Source organism: Rhipicephalus microplus, chromosome X (assembly GCF_043290135.1).
Source record: "Rhipicephalus microplus isolate Deutch F79 chromosome X, USDA_Rmic, whole genome shotgun sequence".
NCBI lineage: Eukaryota > Metazoa > Arthropoda > Arachnida > Ixodida > Ixodidae > Rhipicephalus > Rhipicephalus microplus.
The window spans coordinates 328549906-328574563 of NC_134710.1; the positions used below are offsets into that span (position 1 = coordinate 328549906).

General features: G+C 46.3%; 1 protein-coding gene across 1 annotated transcript; it reads left to right on the forward strand.

Annotated features, from left to right (window-relative positions):
- The first annotated feature begins 7223 nt into the window (after positions 1–7223).
- Positions 7224–21270, forward strand: LOC142775323 (uncharacterized). The gene is made up of 4 exons (XM_075876672.1): positions 7224–7373; positions 7489–7594; positions 17602–17782; positions 19385–21270. Exons 1-4 carry the CDS (start codon positions 7224–7226, stop codon positions 19584–19586), a joined length of 639 nt encoding a protein of 212 aa, XP_075732787.1. The 3' UTR covers positions 19587–21270.
- Positions 21271–24658: the final 3388 nt, after the last annotated feature.

The following is a 24658-nucleotide window of genomic DNA, read 5'->3' on the forward strand; positions in this document are numbered from 1 at the left end:
GTAAAAAAATTCGCAAAGGCAGTTGCACTAACTTTATACAAAGGTCTAACTTCAATCAACCGAGACAATTAGATGGCTTCATGGAGAGATGTAGAATGGACCATCGTTTTTCGACTAATCCAGCGATAGGGAAATATTTTGAAAAAATCATCCATATCCGACGTTCATGGATGCGAAAAAGCCATCTACCCTTAAGAAGCTTTATACACTGCATCGCAAAGAGAAACTTATACATGTCTGAATACCACAACCGTTATCTGCAATTTACAAAATCTCCGATATACACAGATTTATGAAGGAAAGAAAAATGTTGCGACGAAAAAAGGATCAGCCGACGGGATGCGATCCTCTCATCATTTCCTATATGCATTTTTAGAAGAAAAATGACTGAAGCCTTGAAAAAGTTAGAAATAAAGATTAACTCTGAATACCTCATTGTTTACAGATGACATCCTACTCTTCACCAATAATGGCACCCATTCACAAATATTTCTCGACGTATAATACGCTACAGAAAAAGCAGGATTACAGATGGAGCTCAGTCAGACCCACTCCGAAACAATACTGTGCGCTCAACACTCACTCGGACATGGACTCGCAAAGATTTCCTGAGCCGAACTCACTCAGGCGGAGTCACGCTTACGAAAAACATTTTTCGACCGGACTCGCTCGGACTCGCGGCTTGATCTTAGTCGGAGTACGAGTAAGTCGACTAATGAGTCCGTAAATTTACAATTAGCATTTTATGATGGTGTCGATGCTTTTTAACATCAATATCTAACGTAATTGGTGCTCGTCTTGGCAACGTTTGACATAGTACCTTCGAGTACGAAATACAAGCTGTTGCGAACCAGCAAAGGCATTTTTCTTGAAACAGGTGACAAGATAAGATGTATTTATCGAGAACACCCTGGGTAGAGTTGGCCGGGGAGCAGAGTACACGGCAACCCCCTACGTATTTGAAGCCTCTAATGAATAAATAGATATGTGGAGTTCGACGTTCCGAAACCATCACATGATAATGAGAGATGGTGTACTGGAGGACTCCGGAAAATTAAAGGTGCCCTCAACCACTATTCAAAGCAGCATGTTTTATTCGTAGATTCTGTATACTGAAGCACATACAGGCTAATGCAGACAAAATGGCAGTGATAACGCCACGCAGTCTGAAGTTACGCTTACAAAATTTAAAATATAAAAAAGCCGACCCTCAACTCGAGTTTCGCGGGTCACTTGACCAGATTTAACTATCCCGTGACGTTTAACTATCCCGTGACGCCCCAATGAAATAAGCTGGAAGCGCCTACGTAGGAGGATCCCAGACCCCTTTGTTGCTTTTTTTTTTCGAAGTGTTGTTGACCTTGCTGCCACACTAAAGAACGATCTGACTGAGGCACCTTTTAACGACGGAGGCGTCTATAGGATGTTGCGCTCGGGCCGTGCACCCAAGCGCTTCCTAAGGTCCATGGTCATGCACTCGAAGAGCAAGTGTGCAGCCTCAGACGCCGTCATGATAACGTACACGAGACGCACTACGTTGTCGTGTTTTAGCTGCCATGTGGATGGACACCTCTCGTATGAACGTGGCCGGCACGCCTTCCTCTTTGCCCTTGACTCTGACCTTCTTCCCAGGATTTCGCCGTTGAACTTGCACTTAGCCTTGCACACGACGCAGTACGCACCATGCTTTCCCAATCTTCTCCACGACGACGTAGTTCATTTTGCCTGGGCTGGTCTCGGACGCCGAATTCGAAGAAGCTGCCACGGTACGCGAACGTTCATGTGAAGCGAGTTGTAACTGGACCAGTTAACGCCCCCCCAGAATGTTCAAACAAGGCGGGTGTGGATGGCAGCTGATGAAAGCTGACCGCGTGCTGTGTTTGATCGCGAAGGGGTACGTTAACACCACATTACGGGAAACAAGAGTGCCGTCTTTTCAAAAAAAAGTGTTGAAGTGCCGGGCTAGCACAAGTGCTTTCTTAGTAGGAGTATCTTTCCCCGAGTATGGATAAAACAGATCCGTGAATTCTGACCTAGTTTTCCGTAGGCAGGATCTCAACTTGGCCTCCAATCAGGAACAGCGTAGAGAAGGCGACCTGGACAGAAAGGCAAGAACAAAAGGATGACGAAAGGGAATAGGTATTGAATACTTGTTCCCAAAGTACTTTATTTATTTATATACTTACTTATTTATTTACCTATTTATTTATTGTGCTTGTTGTTGAAATCATCTACTTCAATTTCTATATTCGTATATTTTATTAGTCAATTTCTATTATTTCATTATTTTTATCCAGGTCTTTCATCATTAAAAAACATAGGCAAAGAAAATTAAAGTATTCTGTTAAATAAACCCGGTTCTTGGCAAATCCCCTAGCGTGGGTATGCGGGGTGGGCCCACACTTGTCACGCGCAACTGCGCCAAGGTGGCCGGTGCCTTCACACGACAGATGTGACGAAAGGCCTACGAAAGGCGTGCCGCTCCACTAAAACTTTCTCCACTTCATGAGGCGTGGCACTACCTCCGGTGTCGACAAACATTTGACTAATCTACGATGTTGATTGATGACGTAATTGTGCGACGTAATGCGGTAGTGATGCAACCGCATGACACTCCAAATATGCAGGCATAACGATGATATCACAAATTTCAAAGATATGTGACGTAATGACGTTATTCACTTCAAAAGAGCTCACGTGGGGTTTTTTTTTTTTGGAAATGCAACGACGCCACGAATCCAAGGAGGTGTGCCATATACAGATCCGCCGCAACGATTTAGAGCTCTGCATGTACAACTATGGAAGCTGTTACTAATCAATGTGGCGATTGCAGGGCCACTCGTATCACCTCGGTCGCCCGTTTGCTTCATATTGTGGCCTATTTCATACCGAAATACGAAGTGTGCAGAACTTGTATCTTGTTTTTGTACAGAGACACAAATGTCGACGTCCCCACGACCAGCCTTTGTGTTTTCCTTCTGACATTTATTTTGTGGAAAGAGAGTGTGGAGGGGGGGGGTCGAAAGCTCACAGACGCTGTTTTTCGCGCTCACAGACTTGATTGACAACGAAGATCGCCCTGTCTCTAAAAGGAGCATTTATGCGCAGAGCAATCATCAAAACAAAACAAATGTTTGACTGAGTCCATGTACGTAGCTAAAACGCGACTAGTGCGACAGAGATATTTTCCTCCTAAGTGAATTTAAAGCCAAAGCTGTTCTGAGATCGCAAAAAAATGACTGATTCTGGTCCCGTAGTTGTCCACCGCCACACACGCTAGTGTCTGCACCCAAAGTCGCGCGAAAAAAAAAAAAGAAACTACACAAACTGAAACCAAGGGCAGGACTTGAGCCGAAGCTCGGCGTGACAAGCAAGTGCTCTACCACTAAGCTACGATGTTGTTTTAACTACGTTCCAGACTGACCCTATGCAGGATTCATGTCGGCTGAGGAATCACGTTGACATTTCTAATAGCACGTTTTACAACATTGAAGTACGAACCCCAGGTGACACAGCGACTTAGTCGGTGAGTATTGCCCCCTCCCCCACTCGTCACAAATGTTTCAGGCACCATCTTTTACCGTCGTCCGCCACAGCATCAACAAATTGCACATGATGCCTTACAAGTGTTAAGCGAATACCACGCTTTTCCGAAGAATGACAACTAATGGCATAGTGCACTCACTACTCGAAAAAAACTAGTAATGGCGTAGTGGGTACCTTACAAGTGTTGTGTAATCATAGTAGTTGCCTCAAGAGTGTTTAAAAAATGTGCCAAGTCCACCCTTCCAGTTTCCGCTGTATTTTCGCCGTGTTGAGCGAAGGGCCGGTGGTTTTAAATATGAGACATTTCTACGCGGACTGCAGAGAATTCTGCGAGCCTATAAATGTATATGCGTATCTATCTATCTGACCAGCTACGATTGGGTGCCCTCACGATCACCCCCTTCACTTGGAGTGAACCAAAATTAGTTTGGCAGAGTACGATGGTTTGACAAATGCGACAGCCTCGTCATAACATAAATGTGACAATTTCATCACGTACCTCATCAAACTCTTTCCTCCAAATACGTATGGTACGCACAAGTATAACACGATTGGGTATACGCCATAGTATGCGGGTATGTGCCACAGGTGACTTACAGTTCTACCCTAGAACGGCGCGAACATTGGCTAATTTTGATGCGAAAGCGTTAAGAAAAGCTATTCCATCGGCAGCGTCGGCCCGACAAATTCAAAGAATTTAAGTCAGTATCACAGCAGAGCAGGACTCAAACTTAAGCATTCAGTGTGGCAGTCAAATATACTACCACAGAACCCCGCCAGATCTTGACACTGATTTCGAAAAAAAGACCCTATCTAGGCGTAATGGCCAAACGTCAATTGTGGTTGCAGGGCTGGCTATCCAGTTTTATGAATGTTGTATATGTGAGCTAGCCAAAAATTTCAGTTCATTGTACTGAAATGTTCACCTCACCGGAATTAGAACGAGTTGCGTGCACGACACAGATGGATATTTTCAATATTTTTAGTTATCGTGGTGTATCGCCCCCCAGGTACTCCTGAAGAATTCATGGTACTGCTTAACGATTTATAATATACGAGATTAACCATCCAAATTATAATACTATGTTGGCCTGATACTTTAGTTTACCGCGTACATATTGGCTTAATTATCAGGAAAGTCAAAATGAACAAGCTGTGTCTCAAGTTCTTTTAGACCTAGCTTTCTTCCTTGATCTCACACAAATTGTAACTATAGCTACGCGAATCCACGAATAGGGAGAATTAATGCTCGACTTTTGCTTAGTGCTTCTATCATTTGCAACGCATCGATTGTAATATCGACCCCGGTCGTAGAAGACCGGAGAAAGCTTCTGGACACGCCCGCTTATGCCGTGCTGCTGCTAAAAGAACACACAGCTAACAGGAAGGAACTCTGTGGAGAGGCCTTGGATTTTATAAGACCACTCAATTCGTGGCCGATCTGCCACAGTGGGTATGAGCCTCAAGTGAAGGTAAACAAGAACAAGGAATGATCGTGTTGAGTGGCTAACAATCACAAATAATTCGTTGCTTGCCGCGCTGCGCGCCACGACTGCGCTAGGGGGCTGCGTGTGCTCTGTAGAAGACGAAGAAGCGAGCTCGGTCTCACGTGCAGCTCGCGCTGGTAGGCGTTCTGTGGCTCTTGCCATTCCAGCGGCAGGTCGTTCATGTGCTCAGACGCTCGTCGGAGGCTTGACTTCACTGCTGCTCGGTGCCAGTCATGTCCGCAGCCAGAGGTAAGCATCGTCCTCCCAAAGGTTATAGGTGGAGCACTTGAGTGCCGCCATCGCCAGTGTCCGGGCTTCCTGCATACGCCGAGTGTTTGGCATACGCCGCGTGTTTCTCAAGACCTCCATTGGCGTTGACCTTCAGGTCCTGAAAAAAACTCGGCGTATGGGAAAAGCTGACTTGACGGCTTGCGAGCAATACTTCCTGGATCGATCGATACCCACTGCCTATTTCCGAAGGCGAAATTCCCATTCGGGTAGTATTTTGTGGGTGTGTGTGTGAAACGTCACGCTACTGCACGAGCACGCCGTCACGAGAGAACACTTTTCTCGTGCTCGTGCCAGAAAGCACGCGCTGGAATTCTAAACCACGGTTCCTAATATTTCCTTTTAAATTTACTGGCCAAGTTTTTCCATCACAACGTTTGACGTACATTGGTGGGCGCTCGAAATGTGTAAATGAGGCATGTTTCGCCGCGTGGTTCTGGTGGTGAGGTTTATTTCCTTCGCTCTTTTCGTGCACGCGCTTTTTTCTCTGTTTGGCCACTGCTCTGGTGCCACAAGTAATCCCAGGTCTTCCTAGTGTATGCATTCCGCTTGTTATTCACGCTAAGCCACTTCCTCGCCTGGGATAGTTACGGTCTGAGCACTTCTTCCATGTTGTTTTTCTATCGGCATACAAATGCCATGTCGGATCACGTGAAATTATTGTGAATAAAAAAGAAAAGGCATTCCGGTCGTTGGTGGTAACCTTCGATTTTTCAGTTAAACTCTCCTCTAAAGGGTGCGTGGCTGTCATATACTATTTCTTAAAGAAATATAAACTGTGGAAAACATATAGCAGATATCTCCTGCAACTTCCAGCTCGGGCTCTTATCTGAAAATTCCACAGCATAGGAATGCGTCGTTCTGGCATGTCGAAACTGCAGGAGACCTCGTCTAGTCTGAGTGGTCTTTCTTCTGGCAAAAATATACTCGCTGTACTCAAGCTTCCCCGATTCTTTTCAGATCTATATTTGATGCAACTACAGTCAACTAAATTATCTTGCCTAGCAATACTCACTTGTGAGAATAGTGATATATGAAAACCTTGTCCCCTCGTTCTATGGCTAAATCGAAGACGACGCCATTGGCGGTGCAACAACGTAATGATAAAGTTAAACTACGCCAAATCTTTGAAAGTTGGTTCACCACTTAATTAAATGACCACTCGACATACAGAAAACTCTATATCTTTTATTGTTAGATTTAGGTGTGTATAGCTGTTGACATAGGCTTAACCACAGAAAAAAATCCCTTTTTTTCTGTCACGGCGTCGTACGCCACATCTTTGAAATTTTTTTCACCACATATTGCAATCGCCGCTTGATTTCCGGCAAACGCTATATGTTCTAATAATGTTAGATGTAACTGTGTTATTCGCATTGGTGCCACTACAAAAAGAAATCGTATTTGTCATTTATTTTCTTAGGTGTCGCAGGCCCGAAGTGTCCGCCGCATTATCCAGCGTTCCCGCAACAGTGACAAAGCTTTGCGTGTCCGACAGTCCTTCTTCGGCAATGCCCCGGAGTGCATTTGGAAGCGGCCTGCTGGTTCCTCCGCGCCTGACCGACGACCAGCCTGTCCCCGTCCACCAGCCGCACGATGTTGATCCGAACACGTTGCAGCGGTGACAACTGCCGCTACGGGTCGACATAGGCACATCGTCGAAGCAGCAAGGTTCTGGCATCTCGTACGCCCCAGACCATCGGAAGCGGAAAGGAATTTCACCTGCACAGTGTCGAGCTGAAAGTGGCGAGCTGAGCTTGGTTTTGTACCCGCCACTCGGACACTCAACTTCTCTGAGGCCGCGAAACTCGCAGCAGATGGCCAGAGTTACGAAAGGCGCCCACCTCTCGAAGACTTGTCTCTGCTGTATTCGTGAAGCGTCAACAAAAGTCTACGGGAAGGATGAGGCCCACGGGTGCCAAAGAGCTGCAGGCGCAACAGATTCGCTTTCGCCCCTCCTCCCGACACGGCCTGTATCGTGATTTAACGAGTCACAACGCAGTTTCCGTCGGCCATGTGCGCCTTGAGGGAGGTCTCAAGCATAGCGGAACTGTATAGAACACCGAGCATCTTGCACGCACTTCGACGAGCATTGCAGCAGCATACGGACACATGTGGCAGCATCCGTGATGAAATCGTTCTCTGAAATCTGATATCCTTTTCGCAGATGGCCAGCAGTTATGAAAAGCACAAGTTTGTCTCCTGGCCCAGAGAATTGTCGGTTGATGCAATAACATCAACTAAGAAGGGTGCTATCAAGATTGCCAGTGCTCGTATGTGCTAAGTTCTGCAGAGAATAGGTTCTTGAAGACATTAAACAAGGGCCAGCCCTTGAAGTGGATGGTGAACGATGTCCTCTGAAAACACCTTCGATGTATCTTACTGCACATCGAAGGTCGCGGTGAAGTGGCCATGCGAGTGTACGAAGGCAGTGGCCGCAACAAATCCGAAGCAGAGGCACTGGCGGCCTGAGCCCTAATCCAATACGTCTTGACGAAAGGGCACGTCGACAGCGACCTGAATCCAAAGTGTAGCGATACAAGAGCCAACGAATTGCTCTAGTTGCCGTAGCCCTGCCCGAAGCCTCAGTCCGGGAATTAGAAACCTCTTGAAGGAGTTTGAGGCTCTCGTGGCCACTGGGCTACGCCTTCGCAACGATGACCCTGAAGACGAAGGTGCCTGCGTTGACACGTTGCTGAACGCAGCGGAAGGCGGGGGAAGCAAGGAGATGCGCGACATCACGACCGGCCGACTGGTCAGGTCACCAGACGAGCACCACGTCCGAATTGGCAGCGTGGTTTTCTGGAAGGGACCGCTATTTTTGCGTAATTTATGCGAACATTTTTATGCGTGATTGACCTATCTTTTCGTACAGTCAATATATAGATTCGTACAAATTAGTTAATTTAACTTTCCTATTACGTAATACCACAAACTATGGCGTTATCAACGTTTTAAGGATTCCGTGTTGATGCCTTCCCTGAGTGCCGCCTCAGGAGGACACATGGTATGCTAGGTCAGCGTAATCTCGCCTCGCAACTCGGTATGGACTCCGACGAAGAAGCGACAGCATGTTTAAGACGTAGGTTAGCATGTACTGCGTGGTGGCATTGCCGAAAGACTACAGCAGGCAGGCACTGCGCGCACGGGTGAAGGACATTCGCAAAAATTGTTGCGGGCATCAATATTCTGGCGGATCTCTGGTACGTCGACAAAGGCCGCACCGATGTTGTCGCACTAGACTGTGTTTAGCTTGTAATATCTGACTGTTTCGCTTGTAAAATATTTCGCTTGTAATATCGGAGACTTGAGCTTAGCCTAACGCAACGAAATAAAACGTGAAGCTGTCGCTTTAGTGTGTGAATTTTGCGAGGAATGCAAGCATGCCTTAGCAACCAAGGCCCACACCTATTTAAAACTTCATTCTTTATCAAAGCGCCCCGCCGTGAAGGTCTAGCGGCTAAGGTACTGGTCTGCTGATCCGCAAATCGCGGGATCGAATCCCGGCTGCGGTGGCTGCATTTCCGATGGAGGCGGAAATGTTGTAGGCCCATGTGTTCAGATTTGGGTGCACGTTAAAAAACCCCAGGTGGTCGAAATTTGCGGAGCCCTCCACTACGTCGTCTCTCATAATCATGTGGTGGTTTAGGGATGTGAAACCCCACATATCAATCAAATCAATTCTTTATGAAAGCGGTGAAATGCTACAAAGCTTTTTTTTCCTGCACCAGAAAATGATTGTTTTGAGCAAAGTCACTGAGGAGTACAAGTTTAGTCAATAAATGTGCAATTTTAACTTAGCCACGCTTGCAGATTTATAGGTAGAAATGAGATAGCTCTAGTACGAAACAAACAACACATTATAGATAAGCTCATCAGCTTATTCTCTCCAATATGTAAAAAAATTCGCAAAGACAGTTGCACTAACATTATAAAAAGGTCTAACTTTAATCAACCTAGACAATTAACTGACTTTATGGAGAGATGTAGAATGGACCATCGTTTTTCGACTAATCCAGCGATAAGGAAATATTTTGAAAAACTCATCTATATCCGACCTTCGTGGATGCGAAAAGGCCATCTACCCATAAAAAGCTTTATTCACTGCCTCGCAAAGAGAAACTTACACATGTCTGAATACCACAACCGTTATCTGCTTATCTACAATATCTCCGATATACACAGATTTATGATGGAAAGGAAAATGCTGTGATGAAAAAAGGATCGGCCGACGGGATGCGATCTCCCCATCATTTCCTACATGCATTTTTAGAAGAAAAATTACTGAACCCTTGAAATAGTTAGAAATAAAGATTAACTCTGAATACCTTATCGTTTACAGATGACATCCTACTCTTTACCAATATTGGCACCCCTTCACAAATATTTCTCGACCTATAATACGCTACAGAAAAAGCAGGATTACAGATGGAGCTCAGTCAGACCCACTCCGAAACAATACTGTGCGCTCAACACTCACTCGGACATGGACTCGCCAAAGATTTCCTGAGCCGAACTCACTCAGGCTGACTCACGCTTACGAAAAACATTTTTCGACCGGACTCACTTGGACTCGCGGCTCGATCTTAGTCGCAGTACGAGTAAGTCGACTAATGAGTCCGTAAATCTACAATTAGCTTTTCTATGATAGTGTCAATGCTCTTTAGCATCAATATTGATACACAACAGCCGGCACAGCCTGGCTGCAAGAAAGAGAAAGACGACGTTGGTGGCTTGTTGTTGATGAACTGTCGCCATCTTGTTCACCGAGCACGGTGCATCGTATTTATTAATTAAATAAGTTACCCGTAACATTATTGGTGGAGGTGCGGGGTAACTTATTTAATAAATAAATACGATGGGCTTCTCCTGTCGTCCTGATCAGAAAGAAGGATGTAACATGGCGCTTTTGTTCAGATTATAGGAATCTCAACAAAATTACGAAGAAAGATGTTTACCCGTTGCCTAGAATCGACGATGCCTTAGACTGCCTTTACGGTGCTACGTATTTTTCCACTATCGACCTTCGATCTGGCTATTGGCAGAACGCTGTGGACGAGATGGACCGTGAGAAGACCATATTCATCACTCCTGACGGGCTTTATCACTTCAAAGCTATGCCCTTTGGTATCTGTAATGCGCCGGCCCAATTTCAAAAGAATGATGGACTCATTGTTCCAAGGATTTAAATGGTCAACCTGCTTATGTTATTTAGACGACGTTCTCGTTTTCTCGCCCACATTTGACTCCCATCTATAGCGTTTATCGGCGATTCTTGAAGTTTTTCGTCGAGCCGGACTTCAACTGAACTTGTCGAAATGCCACTTTGCTCGTCGTCAAATAACCGTACTTGGCCACATCGTCGATGCCGCAGGAGTCCGCCCGGATCCCGAGAAAATTCGCGCCGTCACAGACTTTCCTGTTCCGAAGTCAACAAAGGACGTTCGCAGTTTTGTGGGGTTGTGCTCCTACTTTCGACGGTTTGTTAAGGACTTCGCCATCATTGCACGCCCACTCACAAACCTTCTTAAAAAGGACACCCCGTTTTTCTGGGGCGCTGATCAAGCCTCATCTTTTTCCACGCTCACGACGCTCCTTTCAACACCGCCGATTTTAGCTCATTTCGATCCATCAGCTCCAACCGAGGTTCGCACTGACGCTAATGGGCATGGCATCGGGGCAATGCTATTGCAACACCAACGCGGACATGACCGTGTTATAGCATATGTAAGCTGACTGCTATCTACAGCCGAGTGCAACTATTCAATCACGGAGCGTGAGTGTCTCGCTCTTGTGTGGGCAGTCGCCAAGTTTCGCCCATGCGTCCATTCCGGGTAGTCACCGACCACCACGCGCTCTGCTGGCTGGCCTAACTCAAGGATCCCACAGGACGCTTCGCTCGTAGGTCCCTACGATTACAAGAATACACGTTCACCGTATCGTACAAAACAGGGCGGTCACATCAAGATGTGGATTGTTTATCACGCTACCCTGTGGAAGAGGCTGCCCATACTGACACCTTTCCAGACCTTCTGTCTGTGATGCAGCTACTCAACCTTGGCCACGAACAACGCCGGGATGCTTCCCTGCGAACCATCATTGACAAGCTTGAGTCAATGCCTCGCGACGCATCTCTACAAATGTTCCTGGTAAAAGACGGCATCCTGTATCGCCGTAACCTCGATCCATATGGCCATGACTTGCTCCCCGTCATACCAGCACATCTTCGTGCGACTGTTCTCAACCAAATTCATGACGCTCCTTTGGCAGGCCACTTGGGCGTCTCTCCCACATACAACCGTGTACGTGGTCGTTTCTTTTGGCCTGGTCTTGCCCGCTCTGTTCGACGCTACGTCACCGCTTCTGAGCCCTGCCAGCGCCGCAAAAAGCCATCTTCCCTACCAGCTGGATTCCTTCAGCCGATCAACATTCCCATTGAACCTCTTTTTCGAGTTGGCCTCGACCTGCTTGGCCCATTCCAGATCTCTAGCTCAGGCAACAAATGGATCGCTGTCGCCACTGACTATGCGACACGGTACGCTATCACACCAGCATTTCCGACGAGTTGTGCAACTGATGTGGCGGACTTTCTGGTATATGATATTATTTTAGTACACGGAGCTCCACGCCAACTTCTCACTTACCGGGGCCGGACCTTCCTATCAGCTGTCGTTGATGAAATCCTGCGCTCTTGCTCTCCCAAGCACAAGTTTGCCACTTCGTACCATCCGCAAACGAACGGTCTTGCGGAGCGCCTCAACTGCACCATAACCGACATGCTTTCTAAAGACGTAGCGGCCGACCACAAGGACTGGGACGTTCATTTGCCATTTGTGACGTTCGCATATAATTCGTCACGTCACGACACTTCGGGCTATTCACCAATCTATCTTCTATACGGCCGAGAACCCGCCCTACCATTTGACACCTTGCTGCCCTTGGTCACTGAGTATGCCGGCGAAGCCATCGCGCGAGCCGACCACGCACGCCTACTCGCCCGCAGCCGCCTGCAGGCCTCACAGGAGCACCAAAGACAGCTCTACGATTCCCATCATCGAAACGTGCACTTTTCACCGTGTTCCCTTGTCCTCGTCTGGTCCCCCACTCGGCGTGTAGGGCTTTCTGAAAAACTGCTGTCACGCTACACTGGACCATACCGCGTCGTTCGCCAGGTGACTGACGTTGCATACGAGATCGTTCCAACCGATTCAACGTCATCATCGTAACCTTCGAGTGACATCCTGCACATAGCTCGACTCAAGCCTTATCACCCTCCTTCCACCGCATCCGAGTTGCTCAAGCACCGAGACGGTGCTTTTACCGCCGGGGGGTTATGATACACAACAGCCGGCACTGCCTGGCTGCAAGAAAGAGAAAGACGACGTTAGTGGCTGGTTTTTGATGAACTGTCGCCATCTTGTTCGCCGAGCACGGTGCATCGTATTTAACTTAATAAATAAGTTACTCGTAACATTATCTCACGTAATTGGTGCTCGTCTTGGCGCCTTTTGAGATAGTACCTTCGAGTACGAATTACAAGGTGTTGCAAACCAGCAAAGGCGTTTTTCTTCAAACAGGTGACAGAGAAGATGTATTTATCGAGAACTCCCTGGGTAGAGTTGGCCGGGGAGCGGAGTACACGGCACCCCCTACGTAATTCACGTCTCTAATGAATAGAGAGATAGATATGTTGACTTCGTTCCGAAACCACCACATGATTATGAGAGATGGTGTACTGGAGGACACCGGAAATTTAATGGGGCCCTCAACCGCTGTTCAAAGTCACGTGTTTTATTCCTGGGTTGTGTATACTGAAGCACATACAGACTAATGCAGACAAAATGGCAGTGATAACGGCACGCAGTCTAAAAGTATACTTACAAAATTTACAATACAAAAAAGCCGACCCTCAACTCGAGTTTCGCGGGTCACTTGACCAGATTTCACTATCCCGTGACGTTGGAGGGCTGCCCCAATGAAATAAGCTAGAAGCACCTACGTAGGAGGATCCCACACCCCATTATTGCTTTTCTTTTTTTTTTTCGAAGTGTCGTTGACCCTGCTGCCACACTAATAAACGATCTGGCTGAGGCCCTTCTTAATGATGGAGCCGTCTATAGGATCATGCGCTCGGGCCGTGCATCCAAGCGCTTCCTAAGGTCCATGGTCACACACTCGAAGAGCAAGTGTGCAGCCTCAGACGCCGTCATGACAACGTACACGAGACGCACTACGTTGTCGTGTTTTAGCTGCCATGTGGATGGACACCTCTCGTATGAACGTGGCCGGCACGCCTTCCTCTTTGCCCTTGACTCTGACCATCTTCCCTGGATTTCGCCGTTGAACTTGCACTTTGCCCTTCACGTGACGCAGTACGCACCCTGCTTTCCCGATCTTCTCCACGACGACGTAGTTCATTTTGCCCTGGCTGGTCTCGGACGCCGTGTTTGCAGAAGCTGCAACGGTACGCGAACGTTCATGTGAAGCGAGTTGTAACTGGACCAGTTAACGCCCCCCCCTCCGGAATAATCAAACAAGGTGGGTGTGGATGGCAGCGTATAAAAGCTGACCGCGTGCTGTGTCTGCTCGTGAAGGGGTACGTTAGCACCACATTATGGGAAACAAGAGTGCCGGCTTTTCAACAACAACAAAAAATGCTGAAGTGACAAGCTAGCATACTTTCTTCTTTAATAGGAGTATCTTTCCCCGAGTATGGAGAAAACAGATGCGTGAATTCTGACCTTGTTTTCCGTAGGGAGGATCTTAACTTGGCCTCCAAACAGGAACAGCGTAGAGAAGCGACCTTGACAGAAAGGCAAGAACAAAAGGATGACGAAAGTGAATAGGTATTGAATACTTGTTCCCAAAGTATTTTATTTATTTATTTATTCATTTATTTATTTATTTATTTACAGTTTTATTTATTGTTGTTGTTGAAATAATCTACTTCAATTTTTATATCCGTAATCTTTATTGGTCAATTTCTAATATTTCATTATTTTTATCCAGGTCTTTCATCATTAAAAATATAGGCAAACAAAATTAAAGTATTCTGTTAAAACTACCCGGTTCTTGGCAAATCCTCTAGCGTGGGTATGCGGGGTTGGCCCACACTTGTCACGCGCAACTGCGCCAAGGTGGCCGGTGCCTTCACACGACAGATGTGACGAAAGGCCTACGAAAGGCGTGCCGCTCCACTGAAACTTTCTCCACTTCATGAGGCGTGGCACTACCTCCAGTGTCGACAGATATTTGACTAATCTACGATGTCGATTGATGGCGTAATCTTGCGACGTAATGTGGTAGTGATGCAACCGTACGACACTCCAAATACGCAGGCATAACGATGATATCACAAATTCAAGAGATATGTGTCGTAATGACGTTATTCACTTCAAATGAGCTCACGTGGGGTTTTTTGGAAATGCAACGACGCCACGAATCCAAGGAGGTGTGCCATATACAGATCCGCTGCAACGATTTAGAGCTCTGCATGTACAACTATGGAAGCTGTTACTAATCAGGGTGGCGATTGCAGGGCCACTCGTATCACCTCGGTCGCCCGTTTGCTTCATATTGTGGCCTATTTCATACCGAAATACGAAGTGTGCAGAACTTGTATCTTGTTTTTGTACTGAGACACAAATGTCGACGTCTTCACGACCAGCCTTCGTGTTTGCCTTCTGACATTTATTTTGTGGAAAGAGAGTGTGGAGGGGGGGGGGGGTCGAAAGCTCACAGACGCTGTTTTTCGCGCTCACTGGCGTGATTGACAATGAAGATTCCTCTGTCTCTAAAAGGAGCACATATGCGCAGAGAAATCATCGAAACAAAACAAATGTTTGAGTGAGTCCATGTACGTAACTAAAACGCGACAAGTGCGACAGAGTAGTTTTCCTCCTAAGTGAATTTAAAGCCAAAGCTGTTCTGAGATCACAAAAAAATGACTGATTCTGGTGCCGTAGCTGTCCATCACCAACCACGCTATTTTCTGTACCCACAATCGCGCGAAAAAAAAAAAGAAACTAAACAAACTGAAACCAAGGGCAGGACTTGAGCCGAAGCTCTGCGTGACAAGCAAGTGCTCTACCACTAAGCTACGATGTTGTTTAAACTACGTTCGAGACTGACCCTATGCAGGATTCACGTCGGCTGAGGAATCACGTTGACATTTGTAATAGCACGTTTTACAACATTGCAGTACGAACCCCAGGCGACACAGCAAGTTAGTCGTTGAGTATTGCCACCCCCGTATTGGCATACTGGGTACCATGTAAGTGTTGTGTAATTATAGTAGTTACCGCAAGAGTGTTTTAATAATGTGCCAAGTCCACTCTTCCAGCTTTCAATGTAGTTTCGCCGTATTCAGAGAAGGGCCGGTGGTTTTAAATACGAGACATTTCAACGCGGACTGCAGGGAATTCTGCGAGTCTATAAATGTATATGCGTATCTATCTATCTGACCAGCTACGATTAGGTGCCCTCGCGATCACCCCCTTCACTTGGAGTGAACCAAAATTAGTTTGGCAGAGTACGATGGTTTGACAAATGCGACAGCCTCGTCATAACATAAATGTGACAATTTCGTCACGTGCCTCATCAAACTCTTTCTTCAAAATACGTATGGTACGTATACCAGTATAGCACGGGTGGGTATAGGCCATTGGTATGCGGGTATGTGCCACAGGTGACTTTTAGTTCTACCCTAGAACGGTGCGAACATTGGCTAATTTTGACGCGAGAGCGTTAAGAAAAGCTATTCCATCGGCAGCGTCGGCCCGACAAATCCAAATAATTCATGTCAGGATCACAGCAGAGCAGGACTCAAACTTAAGCATTCGGTGTGGCAATCAAATATACCACCACAGAACCCCGCCAGATCTCGACACTGATTTCGAAAAAATGACCCTATCTAGGCGTAATGGCCAAACGTCAATTGTGGTTGCAGGGCTGGCTATCCAGTTTTATGAATGTTGCATATGTGAGCTAGCCAAAAATTTCAGTTCATTGTACTGAAATGTTCACCTCACCGGAATAGGAACGAGTTGCGTGCACGACTAAGATGGATATTTTCAATATTTTTAGTTATCGTGGTGTATCGCCCCCCAGGTACTCCTGAAGAATTCATGGTACTGCTTAACGATTCCCAATATACGAGATTAACCATCCAAATTATAATACTATGTTGGCCTGATACTTTAGTTTACCGCGTACATATTGGCTTAATTATCAGGAAGGTCAAAATGAACAAGCTGTGTCTCAAGTTCTTTCAGACCTAGCTTTCTTCTTTGATCTCACACAAATTGTCACTATAGCTACGCGAATCCACGAATAGGGAGAATTAATGCTCGACTTTTGCTTAGTGCTTCTATCATTTGCAACGCATCGATTGTAATATCGACCCCGGTCGTAGAAGACCGGAGAAAGCTTCTGGACACGCCCGCTTATGCCGTGCTGCTGCTAAAAGAACACACAGCTAACAGGAAGGAACTCTGTGGAGAGGCCTTGGATTTTATAAGACCACTCAATTCGTGGCCGATCTGCCACAGTGGGTATGAGCCTCAAGTGAAGGTAAACAAGAACAAGGAATGATCTTGTTGAGTGGCTAACAATCACAAATAATTCGTTGCTCGCCGCGCTGCGCGCCACGACAGCGCTAGGGGGCTGCGTGTGCTCTGTAGAAGACGAAGAAGCGAGCTCGGTCTCACGCGCAGCTCGCGCTGGTAGGTGTTCTGTGGCTCACGCCATTCCAGCGGCAGGTCGTTGCCGCGTTACCTCCCTCAATTTTTACTTGCATAGATCAAGCATATTGAATTCCCTTATGTGCATTTACTGTAATCAAGAGGAAACGATCAGTCATTTTTTATTACATTGTCGCCGTTTCCATTTATTCAGGCAAAGCATACTAGCACCACCTCTTCAAAGACTGGGCTTGCAACTATCACAACCTGGTCTTCTTTCATTTGGAGCCTCTACACTGGGTTTCAGCCACAGGGATGTTTTATTCGCCGTTCAAGAATACATCACTGCGACTAAACGATTTTCTTGCTAAATTGCTGTATCATTATTTTTCTTCTTTTTTTTTTGCTGCAAACTTGATATCGGTATTTCAAATCAAATTTAAGTTACAAAAAATTTGTAGGAATGACGCAATGCTGAAAGTTTAGAGCAAATTCACCTTATAATCGGCCAATCCCCTTCTTTGGGTACGAGCGATTTGCACAGGGAAACAACAACAACAACAATAATTCGTTGCTCACCGCGCTGCGCGCCACGACAGCGCTAGGGGGCTGCGTGTGCTCGGTAGAAGACGAAGAAGCGAGCTCGGTCTCACGCGCAGCTCGCGCTGGTAGGTGTTCTGTGGCTCGCGCCATTCCAGCGGCAGGTCGTCCATGCGCTCAGAACCTCATCGGAGGCTTCACTTCACTGCTGTTCGGTGCCAGTCATGTCCGCAGCCAGAGGTAAGCATCGTCCTCCCATAGGTTATAGGCGGAGCATTTCAGTGCCGCCATCGCCAGTGTCCGGGCTTCCTGCATACGCCGAGTGTTTGGCATGTGCCGCGTGTTTCTCAAGACCTCCATTGGCGTTGACCTTCAGGTCCTGAGAAACACTCGGTGTATGGGAAAAGTTGATTTGATGGCTTGCGACCAATCCTTCGTGAATCGATCGATGCCCACTGTCTATTTCCGAACGCGATATTTCCATTCGGGTAGTATTGTGTGTGTGTGTGTGTGTGTGTGTGTGTGTGTGTGTGTGTGTGTGTGTGTGTGTGTGTGTGTGTGTGTGTGTGTGTGTGTGTGTGCGTGTGTGCGTGTGTGTGTGTGTGTGTGTGTGTGTGTGTGTGTGTGTGTGTGTGAAACGTCACGCTACTGCGCGAGCGCGCCGTCATGGTACTCACGAGAGAACGTTTTTTCTCTTGCTCGTGCCAGAAAGCACGCGCCGGCAATCGAAACCACGGTTCCCAATAGTTCCTTTTAAATTTATTTGCCGAGTTTTTCCGTCACAACCTTTGACGTACATTAGTGGGCGCTCGAAATTCGGAAATGAGGCATGTTTCGCCGCGTGGTTCTGGTGGTGAGGTATATTTCCTTCGCTCTCATCGTGCGCGCGCTTTCTCTGTTTTGCCACTGCTCTGGTGCCACAAGTAATCCCAGGCCTTCCTAGTATATGCATTCCGCTTGTTATTCACGTTAAGCCACTTCCTCGCCTGGAATACTTACGGTCTGAGCTCTTCTTCCATGCTGTTTTTATATCGGCATTGAAATGCGATTTTGGATCGCGTGCAGTTATAATGAATAAAAAAGAAAAGGTATTCCGGTCGTTGGTGGTAACCTGCGATTTTTCAGTTAAACTCTCCTCTAAAGGGTGCGTGGCTGTCATATACTAGTTTTTAAAGAAATATAAACTGTGGAAAACGTATGGCAGATATCTCCTGTGACTTCCAGCTCGGGCTCTTATCTAACAATTCAACAGCATAGAATTGCGTCGTTCTGGCATATGTCGAAACTGCAGGAGACCACGTCCAGTCTGAGTGGTCTTTCTTCTGGCAAAAATATACGCACTGTACTCAAGCTTCGCCGATTCTTTTCAGATCAATATTTGATGCAACTGAAGTCAACTAAATTATCTTGCCTAGAGATACTTTCTAAGAATAGTGATATATGAGTACCTTGTCCCCTTGTTCTATAGCTAAATCGAAGACGACGCCATTGGCTGTGCAACAACGTAACATATAGTTAAACTACGCCAAATCTTTGAAAATTGGTTCACCACTTAATTAAATGACCACTTGACATACAAAAAACGCTATATATTTTATTATAGTTAGATTTAGGTGTGCTGTAGTTGTTCACATAGGCTTAACCACAAAAAATCTATTTTTTTCCTTTTTTCTGTCATGGCATCGTACGCCATATCTTTGAAAATTTGTTCACCACGTATTGCAATCGCCGCTTGATATCCAGTAAACGCTATATATGTTCTAATAATGTTAGATGTGACTGTGTTATTCTCGCATTGGTGCCACTACAAAAATAAATCGTATATTTCTTTTATTTTCTTAGGTGTCGCACGCCCGAAGTGTCCGGCGCATTATCCAGCGTTCCTGCAACAGTGACAATGCTTTGCGTGTCCGACAGTCCTTCTTCGGCAACGTTCCGGAGTGGACTTGGAAGCGGCCTGCTGGTTCTTCCGCGCCTGATCGACGACCTGCCTGTCCCCGTCCACCAGCCGGACAATGTTGATCCGAACTCGTTGCAGTGGTGACAACTGCCGCTACGGGTCGACTTACGCACATCGTCGAAGCAGCAAAGTTCTGGCATCTCGTACGCCCCAGACCATTGGAAGCAGAAAGGAATTTCACCTGCACAGTGTCGAGCTGAAAGCGGCGAGCTGAGCTTGGTTTTGTACTCGCCACTTGGACACTCGACTTCTCTGAGGCCGCGAAACTCGCTGCAGATGGCCAGAGCTCCGAAAGGCGCCCACCTCTCGAAGACTTGTCCCTGATGTATTTGTGAGGCGTCAACAAAAGTCTACGGGAAGGATGAGGCCTTTGGGTGCCAAAAAGCTGCAGGCGAAACAGATTCGATTTCGCCCCTCCGCCCCGACACGGCCTGTAGCGCGATTTAACGAGTCGCCACGCTGTTTCGTCTGGCATGTGTGCCTTCAGCGAGGTCTCAAGCATAGCGGAACTGTAAAGAACACCGAGCATCTTGCACGCGGCCTGACGAGCATTTCAGCAGCATACGGACACATGTGGCAGCACCCGTGATGAAATCGTTCTCTGAAATCTGATATCCTTTTCGCAGATGGCCAGCAGTTATGAAAAGCACAAGTTTGTCTCCTGGCCCAGAGAATTGTCGGTTGATGCAATAACATAAACTAACAAGGGTGCTATCAAGTTTGTCAGTGCTCGCATGTGCTACGTTCTGCAGAAAATAGGTTCTTGGAGACATTAAACAAAGGCCAGCCCTAGAAGTGGCTGGTGAACGATGTTCTCTGAAAACACCTTCGATATATCTCACTGGACATCGAAGGTCACGGTCAAGTGGCCATGCGAGTGTACGAAGGCAGTGGCCGCAACAAATCCGAAGCAGAAGCACTGGCGGCCTGAGCCCTAATCCAATACGTCGTGACGAAAGGGCACGTCGACAGCGACCTGAGTCCGAAGTGCAGCGATGCAAGAGCCAACGGATTGCTCCAGTTGCCGTAGCCCTGCCCGAAGCCTCGGTCGGGGAAATAGAAACCTCTTGAAGGAGTTTGAGGCTCTCGTGGCCACTGGGCCACGCCTTCGCAACGATGACCCTGAAGACGAAGGTGCCTTCGTTGACACGTCGCTGAACGCAGCGGAAGGCGAGGGAAGCAAGGAGATGCGTGACATCACGACCGGCCGTCACCAGACGAGCACCACGTGTGAATTTTCAGCCTGGTTTGCTGCAAGCGACCGCTATTTTTGCGTAATTTATGCGAACATTTTTATGCGCAATTGACCTATCTTTTCGTACAGTCAATATAGATTCGTACAAATTCGTATATTTAACTTTCCTATTACGTAATACCACAGCGCGGCGTTATCAGTGTTTTAAGGATTCTGTGTTGATGCCTTCCCCGAGTGCCGCCTGAGGAGGACATATGGTATGCCAGTTCAGTGTAATCTCGCTTCGCAACTCGGTATGGACCCCGACAAAGGAGCGACAGCATGTTCAAGACGTAGATTAGCATGTACTGCATGGTGGCATTGCCGAAAGACTACAGCAGGCAGGCACTGCGCGCACGGGTGAAGGACAATCGCAAAAAAATGTTGCGGGCATCAATATTCTGGCGGGTCTCTGGTACGTCGACAAAGGCCGCACCGATGTTGTCGCACTAGACTGTGTTTCGCTAGTAATATCTGACTGTTTCACTTGTAAAATATTTCGCTTGTAATATCGGATACTTGAGCTTGGCCTAACGCAACGAAATAAAACGTGAAGCTGTCGCTTTAGGGTGTCAATTTCGCCAGGAAATCAAACATGCCTTAGCAACTAATGCCCACACCAAAGTAAAAATTCATTCTTTATCAAAGCGCCCCGCCGTGAAGGTCTAGTGGCTAAGGTACTCGTCTGCTCACCCGCAAACTGCGGGATCAAATCCCGGAAGCGGTGGCTGCATTTCCGATGGAGGCGAAAATGTTGTAGGCCCGTGTGTTCACATTTGGGTGCACGTTAAAGAGCCCCAGGTGGTCGAAATTTGCGGAACCCTCTACTACGGCATCTCTCATAGTCAGGCGGTGGTTTAGGGATGTGAAACCCCACATATCAATCAAATCAATTGTTTATCAAAGCGGTGAAATGCTACAAAGCTTTTTTTCCTGCACAAGAAAATGATTGTTTTGAGCAAAGTCGCTGAGGAGTACAAGTTTCGCAAATAAATGTGCAATTTTAAGTTAGCCACGCTTGCAGATTTATAGGTAGAAATGACATAGCCCTAGTACGAAACAAACAACAAATTGTTGATAAGCCCATCAGCTTATTCTCTCCAATATTTAAAAAGATTCTCGAAAGCAGTTGCACTCACTTTATAAAAAGTTCCAACTTCAATCAACCTAGACAATTAGATGACTTCATGGAGAGGTGTAGAATGGACCTTCGTTTTTCGACTAATCCAGCGATAGAGAAATATTTTGAAAAACTCATCTGTATCCGACATTCATGCATGCGAAAAAGCCATCAACACATCAGAAGCTTTATTCACTGCCTCGCAAAGAGCAACTTAGACATGTCTGAATACCACAACCGTTATCTGCGTATCTACAAAATCTCCGATATACACAGATTTATGAAGGAAAGGAAAATGTTGCGACGAAAAAAGGATGGGCCGACGGGATGCGATCCCCCAATTTTTTCCTACATGCATTTTTAGAAGAAAAATGACTGACCCCTTGAAAGAGTTAGAAATAAATATTAACTCTCAATACCTTATCGTTTCCAGATGACATCCTATTCTTCACCAATGAAGGCACCGATTCACAAATATTTCTCGACGTATAATACGTTGCAGAAAAAGCAGCATTACAGGTGGAGCTCAGTCAGACCCACTCTGAAACAGTACTGTGCGCTTAAGACTCACTCGGACATGGACTCGCCAAAGATTTCCTGAGCCGAACTCACTCAGGCTGACTCACGCTTATGAAAAACATTTTTCGAACGGACTCACTCGGACTCGCGGCTTGATCTTAGTCGGAGTACGAGTAAGTCGGCTAATGAGTCGGTAAATTTACAATTAGCTTTTTTATGATGATGTCGATGCTTTTTAACATCAATATCTAACGTAATTGGTGCTCGTCTTGGCAACGTTTGACATAGTACCTTCGAGTACGAATCACAAGGTGTTGCAAACCAGCAAAGGCATTTTTCTTGAAACAGGTGACAAGATAAGATGTATTTATCGACACCTCCCTGGGTAGAGTTGGCCGGGGAGAGGAGTACACGGCACCCTCTGCGTAATTCACGCCTCTAATGAATAGATAGATAGATATGTGGAGTTCGGCGTTCCGAAACCACCACATGATTATGAGAGATGGTGTACTGGAGGACTCCGGAAATTTAATGGGGCCCTGAACCACTATTCAAAGCCGCATGTTTTATTCGTGGGTTGAGTATACTGAAGCACAACAGACTGTGCGTTTCACACACTTTCAGGGGAATTGCCATGTGCGCCTTGATCGCATTTATGTGTCGCTTGAATTAATAGCCCACTGTAAGACATATGCTGTCTACCCAATACACTTCAGTGATCATTGTTTAGTTAAATGTGATAAGCGAGAGAAAACAAAAGGTGGAACTTTCTCATGGGAGCTGTGGAAGAGGAATTCCACTTTGATCACTGACGAATATTTCTTAGATCAGGTAATTAACTGCATCAATGAAATAAATATGGATGATCAAGATAAACTTGCAAAACAATGGGAAGTGTTCAAGCAGCGAATAAAAATAAAAGCTATTGATCGTTCATGCGCATTGAGTTACGAAAGGAAAAAGAAAGAAAAAGAACTACGAAAGACTTTGGAAAGACTAATAGACTTGGAGTGCAAACAGCCGGGAGAGTATAAAATTGACATACGCAATATTAAGCAGAAACTTGCACTGCATGACGAGGAACGCTACCACGGTGCACTCGTCCGTGCTAGGGCTGAGGCTTTAGCGGCTGGAGAGACGCCATCCAAAAGAGCGTTAGGGGTGGAGAAAGCGAACGCTCGACGGAATCATATCGAAAAAATAGAGAAGGATGGTCACGAAGTAACCGATACGGACAACATTTTATCCGTGTTTTCAAGTCATTTTGAAAACCTTTTTGCGTGTAGACAGGTTAACCTAGAAAGATTTAAAGAAGAATATTTAGGACGCATGCCGCAAGTGATTGAGGAAGTGAAAAACGCTTTGGAATTATCTATATCTGCATCTGAAGTTGAACGGGCGAGTGATAAGATAAATCCCGGGAAATCTCCAGGACTAGATGGTCTTCGTGCCAGTGGTACAAATGTTTTAAAAGCGAATTGTCTTCAATACTTGCGGGCGTTTTTAATGAGGCATATGAGGAAAAGAAATTACCAGCATCCCTTGGTGAATCCCGTACCGTTCTGATTCCGAAAACACACAAGGTTGAAAAGCTCAGGCACGTCACAGCGTACAGGCCAATCGCACTGACAAACGTAGACTACAAAATATTAATGAAAATTTTGGCGGCTAGACTTCAGTCAGTAATAAAAGATATTGTCGGTCCACACCAAACGTGCGGAATCAAAGGTCAGCCCATAGTTACAAACGTTCATAAAATGCGGACCGTGCTCGAATGTTTTGACACAGGTCAAGCTCGTGTGGCCGTACTCCAGCTGGATCTGGAGAGAGCGTTCGATTGCGTTGTCCACGCTCTTTTGTTTGCAGTATTGGAGCACATTAATGTTGGTGAGATAATTATCGACGGAGTAGCCATGGCATATCGGAATGGTAGTACAAGACTAATTATCAACAAGACATTGGGCCGCCTCCCCCATAGAATTAAGCGCTCAGTGCGTCAAGGTTGCCCTGTCAGTCCACTGTTGTTTTGCATCTATACTGAACCTTTATGTCGGTCGATATTGCAGAATGACATCATTAATGGGTTTAGAGTACAATCTTCAGAGGTCAAACTACTCGCATACGCTGATGATGTTGCGATTTGTAGCACTTCCTATGAAGGTATTGAAGAATCAATCAGAGTTTCTAAATCTTTCGCCGAAGTTACAGGAAGCCACATAAACTGGTGTAAAAGCCTCGGCTTTTGGCATGGATATTAGCCTTCAACACCAGAAGTTTTCGCAG

Excerpts from the sequence above, each read along its gene's own strand:
- LOC142775323 (XM_075876672.1), top strand. The coding sequence starts at position 7,224 with ATGAGGCCCACGGGTGCCAAAGAGCTGCAGGCGCAACAGATTCGCTTT. Across the intron at positions 7,595-17,601 it reads TATCAAGATTGCCAGTGCTC|CGCTAGGGGGCTGCGTGTGC; the intron begins GTATGTGCTAAG and ends GCGCCACGACAG. Across the intron at positions 17,783-19,384 it reads AGTCATGTCCGCAGCCAGAG|GTGTCGCACGCCCGAAGTGT; the intron begins GTAAGCATCGTC and ends TTATTTTCTTAG.